Raw genomic sequence first — 21,096 nt, 5'->3', positions numbered from 1 at the left:
CTCTCCCCACAATTCTGCTACTAAATATATACCCCAGGGAAAACTCTAAACAGGTATCTGAGGATGCAACATTGTAATTGAGCAGGAGGAGACCTAAGCACTTGTCCATGCAAATGTGAGCAGATGCGGGCACTGTGGTTTCTCTGCAGGGGAATCCAAGCAGCAGCAGTCAAGAATGAGTTAGCTCGCTAGGTGTCAATACCGTTAAATCTCAAAAGCTGCGTGGAGTTACAGAGGGACTGCAGCACCAAAGGTGGGGTCTGAGAGCATTTCCTGACTTCTTGATGACTCACGATGTTACACACTTGTTATGAAACACCAACATCCAGATGAATTTTTAAAACTGTGGGATATCTACACAGAATCGATGACAGAGACTTCCTGTCTTTGAGCAGGAAGGAGAGGGATGGATTTATGCAGGATACACAAAAGTAACTTCAGCTTTTAGCTGCAATTTTCTATTTCTTTTGTGTTAAAAAATTCTGAAGGAAAAGCGGCAAATGTTAATCATATGAGATAATAGGTAAGGCTCTTCCTGATTATTAAATCTTTCACCTCCCCCAAATACACTTAATGAAGGAAGCTATCACATGCTAAATGGGGAAAAAAAAAATCAAAAGTCTATTTTCCTTTTCTCACAAATGCACAGCAGGTATTTTAGTATTTCTATGAGGCATCTGGGAGTTAACAATATAAATTCATTTATTAAGAAGTGTTTTACATCATAATTAATAAGGCAGTGTACAAAACATCATTTTACCAACTCTTAATTACTTACAAGTGTTGGTATAAATTTTCAGATTATCCTTCTTTTGGATTTGCAATATCCATCAGAGAACTTAAACCTATATAATCACTTTAATAAAGTTCTAAGAGGGAAAGATAAAACTAATTAGTAGATACTTGGGTCTGAATCAGATTTATTTACACATTCAGTCTCTGCTTCAGGTCCAGGTTTTGCTTTGTAGTTTTGTAGTAGTAGTCTGAAATGAGCACAGAGAAGCAGAATGAGATGGTACTTAGGATTCATAAGTGATGTTAAATATATCAATACGATCAGATGTTTTCTGGTGGAAATTAATTTCCAATTTTGTTATCAAAATAACGGTGAAAAGACATTTAATTTCTAAACATCGTTCTCCTTACTTCATTTTCTGATCACCCAGTTTACCATTCAGATAGTTAATTTATTTTGGTCTCAAAAATCCTGTGTGTGTGTGTGTGTACCTGTGGGTGACTCATGTCGATGTATGGCAAAAACCACCACAATATCGTAAAGAAATTATCCTCCAATTAAAACTAATTAATTAATTTAAAAAATTCTGTGTCTGCACATGCTAAGTCGCTTCATTTGTGTCGGACTCTTTGCAACCGTATGGTCGGTAGCCCACCAGGCTCCTCCGTCCATGGAACTCTCCAGGCTCCTCCGTCCATGGAACTCTCCAGGCAAGAATACTGGAGTAAGCACTAAAAATTCTTCCTCACCGAGATTCCTTGAGTATAACGGGAGAGATGTGTGTGGTTAAATTAAAAAGTATTTAATTTTGATATTCTTCTGCTTCTTAGTGGTCAACACAGCCCCATCAAGCCCTGTCCTGCACTACTGGGAATGAATACAGGTCAGCTGGTGGACGGTCCCAAAGAGGAAAGGTGTTTAAGCCCGGAGAGAGGTGACAGTCACAGGAATTCCATTACAGATTTGGCAGGCACGGGGCCGGGGGTGGGGAGGGAGCGAGCAGGTATCTGACAAACCGGGTTGCTTCTTGGCAATAAAAACTTTTCTGCAGCCTCTGACTCAGGAAGGAGGAAGTTGCCCACCTTAACGCGTCGGGTTGGAGAGAGAAACGGCAGACCCTCGGCTAAGAGGAAGGTGACCATCTCTGCAGAGGCAGGCGGGACAGGCGTGGGGGATGCGCCGAGGCCCTCTGGAGAGTCTCAAGTCCCAGTAAAGAGCGACTGCAGTCACCTGGGATGCGCCCGGTGATGTGGCCACTGGAGGAGATTAGTCCTCGAAATTCAAACTCAAAGAAGCAACCTGACCAAACTGACCTCCTTGCAAAAGAGGAAACAGATGATACTTTTGTAGGAACCATCTGTAACTCTTGATGGCTACATTCAGTCCTTTAAAAAAGTCATAGACACTTATTAAAAAAAAAATCTTTTGTTTAAACAACTTAAGAAAAAAATAACCACACACACACACACACACACACACACACACCCCTGATTTGAATTTTTAGACATTTGCATCCTGGGAAATAGGAGGAGATGGTGCAGAAAGCATGAAAAATCCAGCTGCACAAAAAGCTAAAACAACCTGTAGATAGAATTTGGAAACTGTTCTAAGATGCTAGGTAAAGCACTCACATTTACAGGTGATGTACGCTAACAGTGTGGGCATGAACAGAATCCAGAAGATGTTTCTGATGCTTTGTCCGTAATGCAGAGGACAGGGATCCATCTTCAGCCCTGAGAGTTTCATAAACTAAGACATTGACTTCCCGTCCCTGACGGATGAGATCCTTGACAAACACTCAGTTACAGCTGCAAATCTAATTCACTGAAAATGATCTTAAAAAGATTAACGTTCTTACCCTCATATTAGTTTAGTAAAAATCACATTTATCAGGGGGTGTCTCAGTGTATGTTTTTAACAATCACAGACTATATCTAAAACTACAAAGTCAATTTTCTAATTAAAAAAAAAGTCAACAACAAAATCATTACAAACAAATTATTTGATGTAAAAATCCTCAAAAACTAGCAGAAGACTATGAACCACATTGACAGTATTATCTCAGAATTTATCAATTTATTTAATCAACAGATGAAGAAGTTAATACAGTCCAGCTACATTGTTTATTGTTGGTTTTTTTTTTTTTGAGAGTCTCCCAAAAAATTATATGAAAAATTGTGTATTTATTCCATTCATCAGATTCTCAAACTGGACTTTGACCTTAAAAAAAGTCTAAATATACTATAATATTTCATAAGTACATTAAGTGCTATCTGATTGCATCAACAAGAAAAAAATGGAAATCATAAAGAAAATTCATTATATCGCATCATGTATATTATATCATTTCAATACAATATACCGCAAAACAGTCAATTCTGTTTAAAAATCCTTGGAAATTCAACCAATGTGTATACATACTGCTGACTATTCATAACTAATGGTATACACACGTAGTTCTCAGTAGAACAAAGCTAAGAAGAATTCCCAAATGAAAACTTCAGCCATAAATCCACTTAGCCCAGTGAATTCACCTTGTCTTCATCTCAGAGCATGAATGTAGAGCTCTGCTTTCACTCCAATTCAGGGAGGCAATCTTCAGACCGGCTACATAGGATCCAAAACCCTGACCTGGGCTGGTTCTAAACCAGCCTCTAGAGTTCTTCAAGCCTATCCTTACTCTTTCCCCATTTGAAACACCTGCTTCCTCTAGGAAAGATAAACAAGTCTCACCTATGAAGAAGTGCCATTTTTCTGAATATGAAACTTACATTGCTTGCTACAATCTCACGAGCGCAGATTTGCTGCATGCATTTCGATGCACCTCATGCTGTCAGACGCTGGAGGGGAGCGTGCCCGCCTGACGCCCCAACAGGACCGTAAATCCACGTCCCTCTGCTCTTCCGTCTCGGTCGAGAGCCAGGTGCTGGCTGTGAGACGCCAGGACCCACTGTGAACACCACCATCCTTTACAATGACTCACCCACACTGCTGGGGAACACATGTGCCATGTGGCGATGCACTGATGCAAATCTCTCTGGAGACCCAGGACATTCCATGCCGACTTACAAAATCACTTTCTTATAAATCAAAACATATGAATTTAGAAGTGAAGGTGTGAGTCGCTCAGTCGCATCCAACTCTCTGGGAGCCCCTGGACTGTAGCCCTCCAGGCTCCTCTGTCCATGGGATTTTCTCCAGGCCAGGATACTGAAGTGGGCTGCCATTCCCTTCTCCAGGGGACCTTCCTGACCCAGGGATCGAACCCACATCTCCCAAGTTTTCTGCGCTGCAGGCGGATTCTTGGCCTGCTGAGCCACTGGAAAAGACCCCTTTGCTGGGAAAGAATGAGGGCAGGAGGAGAAGGGGACGACAGAGAAAGACATGGTCGGATGGCATCACTGACTCGATGGACGTGAGTTTGAGCAAACTCCAGGAGATGGTGAAGGATGGGGAAGCCTGGTGCGTTGTGGTCCATGGGGTCACAGAGGTGAGCATGACTTAGTGACTGAACAACAACAGTGAATTTTAGAAATGGGATAAGATACCAAAAATATCCTCCTTATAATTTTAAGAATTAAATCATTGCATTGATGTGTGGACTTTAAAACAAAAAACACTTAAAATGACTTCAATCTCTATTTAAAATAGTCCAGCTTTTCTCACGGGTATACCTATTCTACACTTCTTCCAGTGACTTAATCACATTACAGTTAGACTGGGGGGAGAAGGAGGATTTGATAGTTTGATAAATTTCACAAGTGGTATATTTTTTCCAACAGCCTTTTTTTCTCTCTCTCCAGGACCAATCTAAATCTACGGATCGAAGGACAAGGCCTCTGGACAGTTCCTGGTCTGGTACAGTGACCCCTGCCTCCCGATGAGAGGCAGGATCACTTTGACGTTTCAAGCCCAGAGCCTTCATCCCAATTTGACCAGCCACCTGTCTCCCACTGCTCACAGGGCTGGCATCTCAGGGATCCCAAGATTCCCCCCTCGTCCAATGCTTCCTCCACCACGTGGCCAGTTTCTCTGTCTACTCACTCACCTGTCCATGCAAGGATACGACATGACTTTTTCCTCAAGGAACCCCCTCCAAGTGGGAAGTGCCATGGTTACTAAGCCTCATGGACTTTATTTTTCCAACAATCAAAGCCCACAAACTGCACTCTGGACCCCAGGAAGTACTCTGCAAACGTGTCACAGACGTGTCAAGGGAGAAGGGAAGGAGGGGAGGGGCGTGGATACTGATCAGCGGTAACCCAGCATCTCTGCTTCCTCTAAACTCAGCCTCCGATCCCAGCCGCGCACACGAGTAGCGACACTGTTGTTACTGCAGTTCAGTCGTGTCCGAATCTGTGCAACCCCGTGGACTGCAGCCCGCCAGGCTCCTCTGTCCATGGGATTCTCCAGGCAAGAACACTGGACGGGGAGTGGCTTGCTGTGCCCTCCTCCAGGGGATCTTCCTGAGTAGCAACATCCCTATTCTTCAGTTATTTCCTTTATTTGCTATTCTCCAAACAAGCAAGATTACAGAATCAACATAAAACAAGGACACTGGACTACACCTAGGGTTTCCTCCATCTGCCTGTTTTTCCCAAGCTTCGCGTCTCCACGGATGAACTAGGAAAGCTTCTTTCCAGGCACGGCCACCGAGATGCTCCTGGGGAACCAGCCCGCTGAGTCTGGCACTGTGCTGACCCCTGAAACCAACCAGAGTTCTCACCACCAGCTGCTGAGCAGACGAACCGGCCTGGAGACATGAGAACTCAGGGTGGAAAGGGGTCAAAGTGAACCGGAGGCTTTGGTGTCTGACGACATTTGGAGAGCTCTCCGAATTTTCTATCATTCACTGAAGTAATTAATCATAAATATTTACACGTCTATGTTTAGCTCAACTAAAATATCAAAAGAATGTAATATAAGCATCTTTAAGACTTCAAAGGCTCAGTGACAAGCCAAAGTGTGCTCTCCAAAAATGTGGATTCCAGATCACGGAGACATAAGTGAATAAATGAATGAATGAAGTGTGTCTTCATTGTTCCTCTACTAAGCTATCTCCTAAACTTCACCCACTTATAACCTTCCATCTATCAATACTTACAGTTAAGGTACTTCTCTGGTAAAAAGGGGCTGTTCCACAGGTTATATTTCTCAGGTGTCCCCATATATATAAACCACTGTATTCAGAACTCATGATGAAAATGAGTAAAAATAAGCTAGAGGTTTCTATGTCTGAAGAAATTTCCCAAAGTTTCCACAACTTCTCTGCCTCCCCAAGACTCTAAATTACAGGTGCCTCTCAGTAGGCATGTTAATACCAAAACTCTGCTGATGATGTCGGTGCAGGAAAAAAAAAATAACTTAAAATCTAACACTGATAATTCAACCCTGGAAATGAAATGCAGACAGTGGGAAACAGGTCCAATTACGGGAGATGCAAAAATGAGTTATCACTTGAACATTTCCAAGTTATTATTGTTCATTACACCTCAGGAAGAATCTGTATCTCATTTCATAATCACAAGGATGATAAACCTACTTGGGACTGAGGTACAAAATGTAGAATTTTTTTAAAATGTATAATCTTATTAATATTGTACCTGCTCTACTATGATCCAGAAAATGAACTCAGCATTCTAGGAACAAACATGTCATCTGCCTTATTTTCCCCTCACAACTTGTTAGAGTGCATCTTATTTATATTTATTCTCTCGCAAATTTCACAAAAATTGTATAGTGTGATAAATATGTCCTATTACTGTAAAGGGTGCCTGCCCATGTTAACCTCAGGGAGATACAGATACATGTAGATAATATAGATTTTCTGACATAATTACAACATTTTTAGAAAGTTGAGGACTCATAAACAATAAAAGTCTATCCTGAGTTTATCCAAGTTTTGAGACTTCTCTGTGGCTTAGGAAATGGGTCTGTAAATCTATAAGCTTTCCATGAATTTCAACGAATTAAAAATACTGCAAATACAACCTTTCTATGCATTATATTTGTATTGAAACTCAGGTTTGGGTGAGTCATGGGTGAAAGAGAGAAAAAAAAAAATGGGAGTTATGACTCAAATGAGAATACTGTCTTTTAGAAGTCAAACTTCTGATACATTAATTTATCTCTACTTTTCTAATAATCCCTGTCTTTATTCATTCACTTAGTAAATAAACATAAAGGTAAGACTTACATCATAAATTTGCACTTTGACACAGTAGCCGTATTCCCACTGAAACGGAAATGAAGTATTTTCCGAGGTTTATGTTTCCCTACGTGTGCAGTCAGAAGTCCAGACTTTGTGTCAGCTTTTCCAATTGTATAATCTAAGTCTCTATAAGATTTAAATGGCAAATGGGAATTTCCTAAAAGTTCTTACATGCAGCTGGACTTAAATACATTAAGTTTTTCAATGTCAGCTTCAGCAGAACAGCCAATAATTGTATACAAGACGCATTTGGTAGTCTTAGCCTACTAGTACTATTCTGTGAATCGTCTTCATATTTAAAGGGAAATCACAAAATAACTGATAGTAAGAAATAATGACAAAATCCAGAGTCCGCACCACATCCAAGATTACAGTTTACCTGCTTAAATGCAGGTAACACAACAGTGACCCTCAAGTCACAGACCATATGTGGAACATGCCGATCAATGCTCAGGGTCTTTTTATGTGTATGTTTTAGTGAGAATTTTAGTATGCCTTTGTCCTTGGAATCTGCTGAGGTGTCTGCATGTGTTTAAGAACTTTCCCATTAATACACGGCCATGCTAATGTTTTCCGGGGACCCTCTAAAAGGAGCGGCTCTCAGGAGTTTGGTGAAGTCTGTACGGACAAGAAAGAAAGCCTCAGGATGCGGCATTCAAAGACCAGCAGACACGTAAACCCTCCTGGGTGCGATTTCGCTTCCTGTGGCCTGCCCTGCCCAAGGTCATTATTAGTGTCAAGAATACTAACAAATCTTTCCATTGACAAGGTGCCGGGGGATCTATCATTTTTAGATGATCAAACAGCCCCGAAAAGCTACTGCTTAAAGATGACTGAGGCCAGGAGTCAAAACGGTTACCATAGAGATGCTTCATCAAATAACCCCCAAAGCAAGGAAGGAGACAGGAGGGGCGACCGAGCTGAAACACAGCATCCAATCGGGTCTAGAGAGTCATGGGCGTCTCAACAAACTGCAGGGCTTCAGATGTGCTTGAACTGTCTTCTTCCCAGACGTATACTTTTTTTTAATACTTCTTGGTGCTCAAAAGGCCATGTATGCCTCCAGCCCAGAGAGAAGGCATTTGCGTCTCTATGCACAAGACATGATTGATTAATTCACCCGGGGCGGGGGCGGGGGGGGGGTTGGGGGGGCTCAAATCCCTTAAAAATAGTCTGTGAAATCCTGGAAGTAGAATCACCTCACTAAAATGAAAGGTTTTAGTGACTCTGGACTTGGAAGCATCTTTAAGAGTGCGCCTGGTTGAGTCGCCCCGGTGGGAAGGACACGTGATCAGGTGACCGTCACACCTACCTGCCGGGCTCCTCGTCACCGTGGAGGCAACAGTTCGCCGCGTTCACCAGAAAGCTGAACAGACGACCGTACAGAGACTTGGCCAGGAGATCCCGGTAAAACTCAGCCATCGCCACGGTGTGCTGCCGTGTGAGCACCTCTCCTGGGAGGGCGAGGAGGGGAGGATCAGTGAGCACGGGGCCGTCCCTGATCAGAAGCCAGCAGTGCTGGGCTGTTTACCCCGCCACACCCACACGCGTCAGAAGATGCGACCAATGCACCAAGACTCTAACAGATGCAGCCTCTGCCAGCTATTACAAAAACACACGGCGGTGATGTTGAGAAAAAGAAAAAAAAAAGAAAAATCCAACGGAGGAGGAGTCCTCAAAACCACAATGCAGAGGCAGGCTGGTGAGGCAATGAGCTCCAGTGAGTGAGACAGGGACGTCTGGGGAAGCCCCTCTCTGCACGCTGCGTGCAGACAGACACCACAGAGACCATCTTGGGGGTCGGACGGTGTGTGTGTGTGTCCACCCATCAAGTCACGTCCGACTCTCTGCGTGCAACCCCACGGACTGCAGCCCGCTAGGCTCCTCCGTCCATGGGATTTCCCAGGCAAGGATACTGGAGTGGGTTGCCATTTCCTCCTCCAGGGGATCTTCCCGACCTAGGGATCAAATCTGCATCTCTTGTGTCTCCCGCCTGGGCAGGCAGGCCCTTCACCACAGAGCCACTCGGGAAGCCCATGAACTTGGACAACATCAGAGTCTAATTCCAAGCACACCATTTATTAGGGAGTCGATGCTCAAGTTTATCTAGCCTCTTTGAATCTTAGTTCTCTCATTCACTAAAGTGGAAAGGGGAGGGGATGGTTGGATGGCATCACCGATTGGATGGACATGAGTTTGAGCAAGCTCCGGGGGTTGGTGATGGATAGGGAGGCCTGGTGTGCTGCAGTCCATGGGGTCGCAAAGAGTCAGACACGACTGAGCGACTGAACTAAAAATGGGAAGAGTTAAATTCATGCCTTAGCAAAATGTGTGCCAACTAAAAACTCCAGTGCTCACAGCACCTGCTACAGCTCCCCTGAGTTCACGAGTGCCCCGGAGGCAGCAGCTCTTATTCCGGCTGATGAATCGGAGGGAAAACGGTGCTCGCCACGGAGGAGGGCAGGCTGCTGCCACAGACACAGACACAGCCGATGGTTTAACTGAACAGATCCTCTTGGATTGACGACTTTGTCTAAAATGACCCATTACCTAAAAAAAGGTGACCGGCTCACCAGAACTGTTTCTCAGGAGCATACAGAGGTTCACCAAGGTAGGAGGCAAAGTACAGAAAAACTTACCCTTAAAATACTGGATGTCAGTGGTTAAAGCAGAGGCCAGCTCATCCGAAGATACCTGCAGCATTCCAGCCACTGAAATTAAAGCGGTAATGAAAGCATCAAGTTACACACATGTTGACAGTGAGAACTGGCATTTAGAGTTGAGAAGTGTGTACAGACCCGTTAGGGTGCGTGTCTATTAAAGACACTGAACTATCACTGTAACTGGCAAATTCAACTAGAGAAACAGCTTGATTAAAACGTCGAGGAGTTCCCGGGCCCTCAGCATTAAGCTGCTGCAGGATTTTCCCCTCCTCACCCTTACTAACAGCCCAGGATGCTTTTTTCCCCCAATTCCTGGCTAAATCACTTAGATATGGGGTGAAGATAACGGAGGTCACCACCATCATCATTATCTGATTTTAAGGTTATTTTGAAAAAAAAAAAAAAGCTGGGGGTGACTAACAAGGCCACTTCAAAGGAGAGAGGTTTTTGGCAAGATCTTTTAAAGGGAAGCAATTATGTTCTGTTTAAGTGTTTAGTTAATAATATGCCCTCCATAGAGGGTAGAGGGGTGGGGCGGAGAATGCGCTGAACGATATAAATAAGCCCGATCACGTGCCAAAGCATCAACACGGTTACTGAGGCGGGCAGCGTGGGGACATCAACGTGCCTCTTATTAACTCACATGACCAGAAAGACAAAAGAAGAAAGCGGATCTGGGTTTGTTTTCCCCACCGCCCGCCCTGAATCCCACTCCCGCAGAAAGTGGGCGCGATTCCCCCTGACTTTTCTGTACTGTGTCTCCATCTACTGGCCAGCCTGGAGAACTGCACGTCAAGGCATCGCTGGTCCAGGAGTTCCACTGACCTTGCTCGAGGAGCTGGAGGTCAGACACCAGCGCGGAGTCGGCCTCGGAGAGAGCGGTGAAGCCGACGTCGCCGAGGTGCAACACGGCTGCTAGAATCACGCACAGGTTCTCCACCTCCTACGCGGGTGACCAACAGAGAAGGAAGAGTGCTGCTTAGGAAAGAGAGATGCGGAGACCGGTCCTTTGGGAAAACCTCCAAGTAGGTTAAAAAATAATGATGCGTGGCTGTCATTTTTTTCAGACTGAGAATGTCCCATAAGGGAACCACCGATCAATGGTAAAAATGGGTACATCCCCTTCAGAGCAAGCAATGGTAACCTTAAAAATTCCCAATAAATTCCCGGTTTCCTAATTGGTATTTTGGGCAGGAAAAGCTCCTTCTGGAGAGAGTTTTTTCTAAGAGCAATTCTCATTTGCTTTATAGGCATAGACTTGACACAGTATGGTCCCTGGGCCATCCGTGAATTTCCTCCTGAACTTCCAGTTTTCATGACAAGGCACAGTTTTATTATTAACGGCTGTAAAATGAGCGCATTGAAAAGGATAACCTGTCATTTTCAGGTATAATCCTCTATGACTGCAGGGTTACTTAGACATATTTTTGGTAGCCTCCAAATCACAAATTAGGGCCTCAGATTTTATTGATCTGTGCCTGTCTGAGTAACATTTTCCAAGCTCCTTGAGCTACCCGACATCTCCCTCTCCCGTTTTTAAATAAATCCAGGATGACAGCTCCCTCTCCCGTTTTTAAATAAATCCAGTAACTCCTCATTAAATTTCCCAGTGCCCTGAGAGAGAGACACACTCCTGGACACAGACATGAAGACTCTCCGTCCAGTCATCAAGGTTCTCGCAGTTCCGTACCGTGATGGAGACAGAACGGTGAGAAGCCGCCTGAGCTGAGTGACAGTGTGGTGATGCTAACAAGCTGCCCTGCGAGCAGGGGGCGGCAGCTGCTGCTCTGTGTCCGCCTGCGGTGAGCAAGCCCCCTGTCGTCTGGCCAGTGATGGAGGCCTGGGTGGGGGGGGCGGGCGGTCATCTTCATGGTCAGGTCTCCCGGAACCACACTCACGAGCTCTGACTCAAGGGTCCTGCCAGAAGTACCTTCCTCCCAGTCTAAGGGGACCTGATCTTTCCCTGCTGGTGGACTAAACCTGTCACCATCTCAGTCACACCTGAGGATCAAGATGATCACCTTTCGGTCTTGGTTCAAATCGCACGTATCTCTTTAACCGAAACGCTTGTTAGATGCCCTATTTGGCCCCTTATGTGGAAGACATATTCTGTGTGCCCTGCCTTTGAGGATCAGTCATGGGTTTCTACAGCCCTGTTTCCAAGGAGCTGATATTTGGTGGGATGATTCCTTACCCACCTCTCTATTCCAGTTTCCTATAAGTGAGTAGAGATTTTAGACATAAATGGAGGAAGGGAAAAGTAGTAACAGCACCAAAAAAAAAAAAACCCCAACAGTAGCAAATGCAAAGCCTGAAAAGTACAAGTGGCAGGAGTTAGGGAAAGAAGAAACACAGAGACTGGACAACCGGAGCAACAAAGAACAGAATGCCGTATGACTGCACGTTCCTAGAATTCCAGTCCCTGAATGGGTGAGGCTGGCGTGGGGCCAGGTGCCCAGAGCTATTCACTGCGGGTGAGTCCCCACCTCCTCTGTCCTCCTTTGCTGTCACCCTACAACCCCTTCCACCCCTCGCTGCCCCGTGAGTCAAGGGGAAAGACAGGGACCCAAATCGATCAACGAATACTGGGTTTAAGATTAAAAAAATTCAATCTGTGACTAAATCTTGGCTCATGAACTACAGGCATCCCAGTTACCCATGCAATCTTATGTTGATTGCTAATGAGAAACTGGCTGTCATTTAAAGTGACCCCATAATGAATGTCGGGGACACAGAGATGATGCATAAGAAAAGGAGATCTGTGGGAATTTCCTAGGTCTTGGCGGCTCAGTGGTAGAGTCTGCCTGCCAATGCAGGAGACGTGGGTTTGATCTCTGGGTCGGGAAGATCCCCTGGAGGAGGAAATGGCAACCCACTCCAGTATTCTTGCCTGGAGAGTCCCGTGGACAGAGGAGCTTGGGGGCTATGGTCCATGGAGTCGAAAAGAGTTGGACAAGACTGAAATGGCTGAGTACACTTCACATCTCTTGTTCTCTAGACCTGTGTTATTCAATTCAGTAAACACTAACCTCACAAGACAATCTCAGTTTAAACTGATCAAAATTTTTTTAAAACATTTAAAAAAAGTTAAAAATCCACATCCTCAGTCTCACTAGCCTCCTCTCCCACGCCCGGCAACCCCAAGTGGCCAGTGACTGCCCTACTGTACAATGCAACTTAGAACATTTCTGGGATTATGGAAATTTCCATTGTGTTGCAGCGGGTTTAAGCACTTTACATAGTACGTTTCAGCTTTGGAGGTATTTGATAATTCTTTAAGAATTTTTTAAAAAAAAGCATAGCATTCAAGAAGATAGTTTAATGAAATGATCAGATTCCTGTCCCGAGTGGTACTTGGCAGCAGACAGTCCCTTCCATCTGCCATTTTTCTCTTGAGTCAGCCAGTGCCAAGTTCTTATCTGTTTTGCTCACGTGGTCCCTGTGGGAAAAGGTCTCCACCGCCTTCTTGAAGACGGCAGCCCATCTTCATGGTACCCTGTGGCCCTGGGCATAATGTTTGTTCACAGCTCTCTCCCATCAGCATGCAAGCTCCACGAGGCAGAGGAATGTTTTTGAATGAATAACTTTTACAAACTAGCAGAGGGTTGATTTCCTCAGTGGAATATTTAACCGCATGACTCACCAAGTTACTGAAGCCAATTACACTCAGGGCTTGTTTCAAAACAGCAAATTTCTCCCTGTTCAGAGAACGCTCTGCTGTTGATGTATCTTCTCTAAGGGTCTGGTGCAAATACCTGTGAGGAGGAAAAGCAGGCAGGTTTATGGCTTGGCTTGTCAACAAACCCCAGCGGCGAAAAGTCGCTTCAGCCACGTCTGGTCTCCCGAATAATGGAAATCACCTGGACATTGTGTCCCTGTGTTATTTATAAGGCTTTGGTCCGTAAGAGCACGTGCTGCTTCCGGAAGGAAGAACGAAAGGTTCTTGTTGTACCAGAATGTATTTACACTGTTCTCCTTGGTTCTCACTTGAGTGGCTCCCCTCCTCAGAGAAGGTCAAGAGTGCTTTGTGTATTTCATATAGAAATCTAGCAGATTCTATCGCATGCTTTGTAATTCATATTTGTAGCCAAGATTTTAAATTGACAGCAATCTACGATTTCTTCTCGTCAATATCTTTTAATTACGAGGTGAATGATTAATTCATTGATTTATTCCTTTCATTAAAAAAAGCACAAAAAGGAAGAGAGAAGTTGAAAGTGTTAGTTGCTCAGTCACGTCTGACTCTTTGCGACCCCAGGGACTGTAGCCCGCCAGGCCCCTCTGTCCATGGGATTCGCCAGGCAAGAATTCTGGACTGGGTTGCCATTCCCTTCTCCAGGGGGTCTTCCCAACCTGGATCTCCTGCGCTGCAGGCAGATTCTTGACCGACTGAGTTACGAGGGAGGCCTGGGAAGAGATGAGGCAAAGAAATGAGCCAGCAGGTCTAGTGAGAGACCAGCAGTGAAGAGAAGCGGAGGAGATAGAAAGGCAGGCGGGCGAGAGGAGGGGCTGGCTGTTCACGGGCAGGGAGAAAAGAGAGGCGTCGATCACACGTTGTAAGTTTCCGTCTGGGGAAGCGGGGTGGAGGGGGGCTCATTCAATCAGGGGGGCTTCTCAAGAGGAGGAATGCGTTCTTGAGAGAGAAAGACGTAGTTTATCATAGTTGTGTTTGCTCCCTTTGAACTACTTGCTAGAAGTTCATGTGGTGTTCCAAGAAATAATCGGCTATAAGGATCTGAAATTCAGAGAAGTCCAGAAAATAAGCCCTGGAAGTCAACACCCAGATGACTAAAATCACAGGAGTGGATGAGCGCCCTGGAAAGAAGGCGCCCATGTTTTACAGATGAAGACAGAGCTGATGGAGAAGGGGCCGTAGGGGCAAGGGGCGGGGGTGACAGCAGGCAGGTGCAGACTCTGTCGGTGTGGACGAGGGGTCTGAAAGGACTCCTACGTCCTTGACCGTGGCTGGGATGGGGGGTCAAAGGGAAACAGCCCATGGGATGGGGCGGGAAGTGGGGAGACCTCAGGAGGTTTATACAGTGAGGCAGAAGCACATACAGACCGGAGAAGATGAAAAGACAGGGAGGAGGCGTTGGAGGAGGAGGGAGAGGGTCTGGCCTCCGGGCCCCTCAGCCCAGTGGAAGGACGCTCCCTTCCCACGTTCGGGTCAGGCGATGGATACGGTCTGGTGGCCGGACGTCTCAGGGAGTGGAGGGACCCCTGCTCATGGCCTCAGTGTCCCCAGGAGGGAACGTGGTCGAGGTTCAGATGATGAGGTGAGGCGGACTTGAGGAATGGATTGAGACTCTAGGCCACTGGCTGTGGACAAGGGACGTTGTGGTCAAGCAGAGGACTTCCGAGGGGGCGTTAGTGGTAAAGATCCCACCTGCCGATGCAGTAGACACAGGAGATGCGGGTTCGATCCCTGGGTCGGGAAGATCCCCTGGAGGAGGAAGTGGCAACCCACTCCAGCATTCTTGCCTGGAGACTCCCAGGGACAGAGGAGCCTGGTGGGCTACAGTCCGTGGGGTCGCAGAGAGTCAGACATGACCGAGAGACTCGGCATGCACGGAGCCAAGCTGGGAGACACGGGAGGCTTAGTGAAGCGGCTGAGGACCCCGGGGAGCTCTGGCCAGCTCCAGCGGGGCTCCCTCTTTCCCCAAGGACAGGCGAGCTGGGGGGTGGGGCCTTGGACTGAAAGGAAGAGGTCACGGGCAACCATGCCAGCAAGGGGTTGGGTTAGGATGGTCAGAGCCATCTGGCTTAAAATGCACAAAATTCTAGTGACTAAAAGGTCCTAATGATAAGAAGCTGTAACCCAGCTTAATTCTTCCTGTTCTTACAGAAGTTTTCTATCCATCTTTGCTGGTGTCATCTTTTCTTTTCCACTTGTAACATAGGATAGAATTCCATTCAGAGTGGTTACTTGACATCTTGTAAATAACAATTAGCTCTCATTAACATTACAGAGTCAAATAAGCAAAACACCACAGTTCCTTTTCACTTTCTTGCAAGTTAATCAGTTAATAAACTCCACCTATGGAGAATTCAAATATTTCTTTAGACCTCAGCATCTCCCACTTTGTGTGTGTCTTTATGGTGGGAATTTACGGCAGCTCTGACCTACTCCATGAAGCAGTTAAATTCTGGGCAGAAGGAACCATTGGAGTTAATCTGGGCAATTTAGGGCTATTAAGTCTGTAATGGCTCACAAGAAACCCAATCCAAACTGGGGTTTTCCAGGGCAGTTGACCTGATGGCAGGAGTGACGCTTGAAGACTGTTTGCATTTTCCTCAATAATCCGAAAACTTGTTGGTATGAGGATGATGCAAAAAAACAAAAAACTCGACCTCAATGTCTTCTATATAAACTTTACAACCCTCCCACTTTTCAGTAAGGCCTGGGTTGATTTCACTAGAAATATAGGTCTTTACTTAACAGCCAAACTCTATCTTAAAATGGGAAGGTTAGTATCAGGGAAAAAAAAAACTAAAAGTCTACTTTTTAGACATTAAAAGTACTTTTTTCCCCTTTGAAATCATTTAATAATGAAACCGTAGGACAGGACTTTGAGCAAGCTCCAGGAGATGGTGAAGGACAGGGAAGCCTGGTGTGCCTCAGTCCATGGGGTCGCAAAAGGGTCGTCAAGACTGAGCAAGTGAACAACAATATCACACAGGACAGAAAAATCCTAGAAAAATATGCCTGGTAAAACCCTACAACCAAGAGCGCAGCAGAGCTCTGTCTGACCCTTTCTGATGACATTTTGAACTTTTATTATCTATAAAATGGAATAAAAGTAGGTTAAATGTGAAATAAAAAAATTCTTCATTTCTCCTTCATGATGACTTTATGTTAATTAAATAAGACACTATGTGTGATATGCTTTCTAAACTCAGACTGCAATGTACACATAGAATAGGCGTATTTCCTGGAAAAAAATATATGTTATATATGTGGAAAGCTTTACTCGGCATGCTTGGTCATTAATGAATCTCTTTAATCAGATGTATAACTAAGTCAAACAAAATAAGGAACATTTTCGGAAATTACAACACATGCTATTAACCATGTAGAATATTTTAAACTGTAAAATATACTTGTCTGTTCTTCTCCGATAGATAAAAGTAATAAACAGCTAAAAAGATCGTAATTCTCACTTCTGGATTATTTTCTCCCAGTGTGAATCACTTGAAGGTTAACAGTCACATGTGTGTTTCCATGTGGTTTTAACACTTGAAAAGAGGTCAGAATGACTGTGGGCCACGGTCTATTGAGGTCCCTGGAAACTAGCCACGCTCCATTGATGCTTTCCCCCAATCTCAACACTGTGGTTGAGACCCACCCGGACAAATCTGTGCTTATCATCACAGATGATAAGTGTTTCATCTGACAGCTTCAGACTCTGTCACCTATTCACTGACGGTCCCGCACATCAACTACAGGTTAGCACGTGCCAAGAGCGTTTGTCAGCAACTGAAGAGCAACAGCCACAAGGGCCTCTGCCGTCTGCCTCTGCAGAGACCCGGCCCTGTGCTGCAGACCTTCAGGACCCGCCGAGGGGAATTCAGCGTGGAGACTGAGGCACTCTGTGCTCCAGGGAAACGGGTGGGACATGACTTCAGGTGGACAGATGTGTTCAGGAACCGATTTCGTGGTCCCAATCCTTGCATCTCCACAGATGTTGAAGAGCACTGGATCCCTTTGTGGTGCCATCAGCTCCTCGTGACTAGCAGAAAAGTTTTTGTAAAGTAGGCGCTTGATTGCATCAAGCTGCCCCTTCACCAAAATCTCATATATGGACCTCCCCCAGTGCCCTCTGCAGCAGCCCTCAGGGCGAGCTGTGGCGCTGTCTCCCAGGCTGCAGTCCTCCTTCTGCGCCAAATAATAACCCACAGCTCTCACGCTTGCACGCTTGCACAAGCGACACACAACTCCCAGTATTCAGATCTTAGAATATCAATCTTCAGGGTCTTTCATGGCATCTTTTATGTCTTGAAAACCATGTACTTATAGCTCAGACAGTCTGCTTTTATCATGTCCTCTTAACTCATACAGAACTCGGAATGGTAGCATTCGGCAACACGGAGATGTGGCCAGAGACAGAAGCATCAATGATGTGTCATTTGTGGGACCAGGGATCGCTGCTGTTTTGTTTTCAAAAGCTCGACAGATCAGGGGACGCTCCAGGTGTTGTCCCGCCACAGAGCAGAAGACGGTAACATGGAGGCTGGACCATGTTAAAAACAACAGGTGGGTTAACACTGTTTGATTAATTGGACTCAAAAGGAAAGGCGGTGAGAACTGAAAACATGTGTCAAACACTTCACTGGAGGTTCCGGAAGCATGTCCATTCATCTTCACATCAATCCTGAAAAGCAGAGCTATCGTTGTGCCCATCCGTGATAAACGGGAACTGAAGGTTTCCAAGCCAGCGCCTGGCCGACAGACAGCACCCTCTCTGTTGACCCCGCTGTGCCTCTCGGCTCTCCTGCGAAGGGCTGGAGGAGAGGAGAGGCTGAACGGCACCACGAGGCACCTTCCTCAAGTTATGATTTGGCTTAAAAATGTGGGGGAGGGAAAATGAGACGTGGAGTTACTATTACACATGGATGTGTTTTAAACAGAATGCAAAGTCCCACAGGGTTTTAAGACTCCTCAGGATAGTTTGTGATTATTTGGTTCTGTCTCAGCTCCATACGTGTGTTACAGGCACAAGATGGGGTGGCTGGAACTGAACAGGACCCCGTGGGCCCTTCCAAGGACAGACGCCCCGAACCCCACCGTGTCTTCCACCTGCCTCTTGTCTGTGGGCAAGTTTAGCTCCCTAGGTCTTCCCCAAGTTCCAAAGAATAAACTTAACCAGAGAAATGAGAAAATGCAGAAACAGAGGAAAACAGTCAAGCAAAACAAAATTATAATAGCTTGACCATTATGCAAAGAGTGCCAAAGAGCTAATGCCTTCGAACTGTGATGTTGGAGAAGACTCTTGAGAGTCCCTTGGACAGCAAAGATTAAAGGAAATCAACCCTGAATAATTACTGGGATGACTGATGCTAGGGTTGAAGCTCCAGTAGTTTGGTCACCTGATGTGAAGAGTGGACTCATTGGAAAAGACCCTGATGCCGGGAAAGACTGAGGGCAGGAGGAGAAGTGGGTGACAGAGGATGAGATGGCTGGATGGCATCACCGACTCGATGGACATGAGTTTGAGCAAGCTCCAGGAGACAGTGAAGGACAAGGAAGTCTGGCGTGCCACAGTCCATCGGGTTGAGAAGAGTTGGACATGACTTAGCAACTGAACACAACAATCATTAAACAGTGATTAATGATTAAACAAAGTCAAGGACCTTTAGTTCCTCCTCGGGAGCTATAGACAGTATTCTTTAGCCACGTCCTTGAGCTGTTTTGCAGATACTGAAACCCCCACCAGTTGGGAGAAGTTAACTATATTCTGCCGTCAACAACTATATTCTGTTCTATATATAGACCCCATACAGGTTGGAACCAGATGGTTGATGACGTTGACTCCTGATCACCTCACCACCAACCAATCAGAAGACTGTTTGTGAGCTGATCACACACCCTGCAGCCCTCTAGCTTGCTCAGGTCTTCAAAAGCCATTCCCTGGAAGTCACTGGGGAATCTGGATCTAGTGAGTTTTAGCTGCCTGGACGCTAACAGAATATAGCAATGGCTGTTTCAGTCACACTCTTGTGACTGGATGAACTCATTTATTAGTTCCAGAAAAGAGTTTTGTTTGTTTTGGGTAGGTTCCTTGGATATCTCCCCTCTCCCTTTTTGCTTTTTATATAAAACATGATGGTGATTTATTCTGAACAACTAAGTTTATAAATCTCATTTTTAAAGATCAGGATGAGAAAAGCCCACCTGTACCAAAGATACAAATGACTTTGTTTTCGCTCACACTAAAAATAATAGCAAACCAAGTGAATATGTGCTACAACTGAAAGGTACAAAATTCCACTTGGCTTTGAAAACCTTTTCTTGAAGGTGTTCATGACAAGTTAAATTTAAGATAAGCCCGTAACGAGAAATGTTGACTTGTGCTATTTCTAATCAACTGTTCCACTGTTCCAGTCTGTTGACTGTCGTGACAACGCGCAGTATTCCAGGAACACATCTTATAAAGTGGGTCAAAAATCATGTTTGTGTCTGTGGTGTATATATGCCTATGAGTGTGTGAATGAAGGGGGTGTGTGTGTGTATTGATAACTTATGCTTTGCCATAATGGAACACAGATTCTGGAATAAATTTCCTATGGGTAGAGGGGCAAATTAAAATCGCTAATTCCCCAGCTTAAGGCACCGCTGAGTCACGGGGAATGGAATTCAAGGTGGCAGTGATTTGATCCGAGTATCAAACAATGACCTTTTGCAAAAGACGCAGAATTTCAAGGGCGTGGGACCCCTCGGGGCACCTGTACCTCCTTTCTCGGAGCCCAGCCAGACACAGTAAAACTGTAAACTGGCAACTGGTGGATGAATGAGTCCGCAGATGTGATGTGCAGCATTGTGAATCAGTCAACCAAGGCGTACTATACACATCAAAGTTCTAAGACGCTAAACCTTAATAGTTATCCCCACAAAAAGAGAAATGATGATTCTGGGAGGTGACGGAGGTGTCAGCTAGCACCAGAGGCACATCATATTTCAATGTATAAATGTATCAAACCAACACATTGTACACCTTCAAGCTAACAATGATGTTAGTCTTTCAGTCGTGTCTGGCTCTTTGCAGCCCCATGGACTGTAGCCCGCCAGGCTCCTCTGTCCGTGGGATTCTCCAGGCAAGGATACTGGAGTGGGTTGCCAGTTCCTGCTCCAGGGGACTTTCCTGACCAAGGGATCGGACCCGGGTCTCCTGCACTTCAGGCAGATTCTTTACTGCCTGAGCCGCCGGTGAAGCCCAATCTCACCACACAATGCTATATGTCAAGTACACCTCAAAAATTAACTGATTAATTCATCAGTAAACTCCGGGAGTTGGTGATGGACAGGGAGGCCTGGCGTGCTGCAGTTCATGAGGTCGCAGAGAGTCGGACACGACTGAGCGACTGAACTGAACTGAACTGAATTTAAAAATACAAGAACAAACAGAAACAGCCGCCCTGGCCGTGCTCATCAGGCCTCTTGGTTCAGCAGACAGGGGACGGCTCGCCTATGCCTGCACGATTGCCCAGCACTCACGGGGAGAGCAGCCTCCAGTGGAAACACTGGTAACGGGGGTCCCCACTTCAAACCACGTGCCTGCCCCCTTCAGCACGTCTGGGCTCACAGACCACAGACGCGATTTTTTGCTGGTGTTTGATCTGCCACATAAACAACAGAAGAACAATGTCTTCTGGCCGTGGGCAAAGCTGCCTTCTACTTGGGGAAGTTTAATATGTAAACAGAAACCAGATAAGGCAAAAACCAGACAGTTGGCATCAACAAAGACAGCCCTGTTTACCAGTTGATGGAG

The 21,096-nt window shown here is 45.5% G+C and overlaps 1 protein-coding gene across 2 annotated transcripts in view; it reads right to left on the bottom strand.

The window, feature by feature from the left end:
* MYO16 (myosin XVI) overlaps positions 1-21,096 on the bottom strand; it is a 505,809-nt gene that overhangs the window by 183,552 nt on the left and 301,161 nt on the right. For both annotated transcript variants that reach the window (XM_061133099.1, XM_061133100.1), the window contains 4 exons: positions 13,254-13,365; positions 10,436-10,553; positions 9,587-9,658; positions 8,260-8,401 (listed from right to left, as the gene is read on the bottom strand). In XM_061133099.1, coding sequence (XP_060989082.1) covers positions 8,260-8,401; positions 9,587-9,658; positions 10,436-10,553; positions 13,254-13,365 — 444 coding nt within the window. The remainder of the gene's footprint in view (positions 1-8,259; positions 8,402-9,586; positions 9,659-10,435; positions 10,554-13,253; positions 13,366-21,096) is intronic.

This window comes from Dama dama, chromosome 30 (genome assembly GCF_033118175.1).
Source record: "Dama dama isolate Ldn47 chromosome 30, ASM3311817v1, whole genome shotgun sequence".
NCBI classification, from domain to species: Eukaryota; Metazoa; Chordata; class Mammalia; order Artiodactyla; family Cervidae; genus Dama; species Dama dama.
The sequence above is the reverse complement of the archived record's forward strand: the minus strand, read 5'-3'. Positions and strand labels throughout refer to the sequence as shown.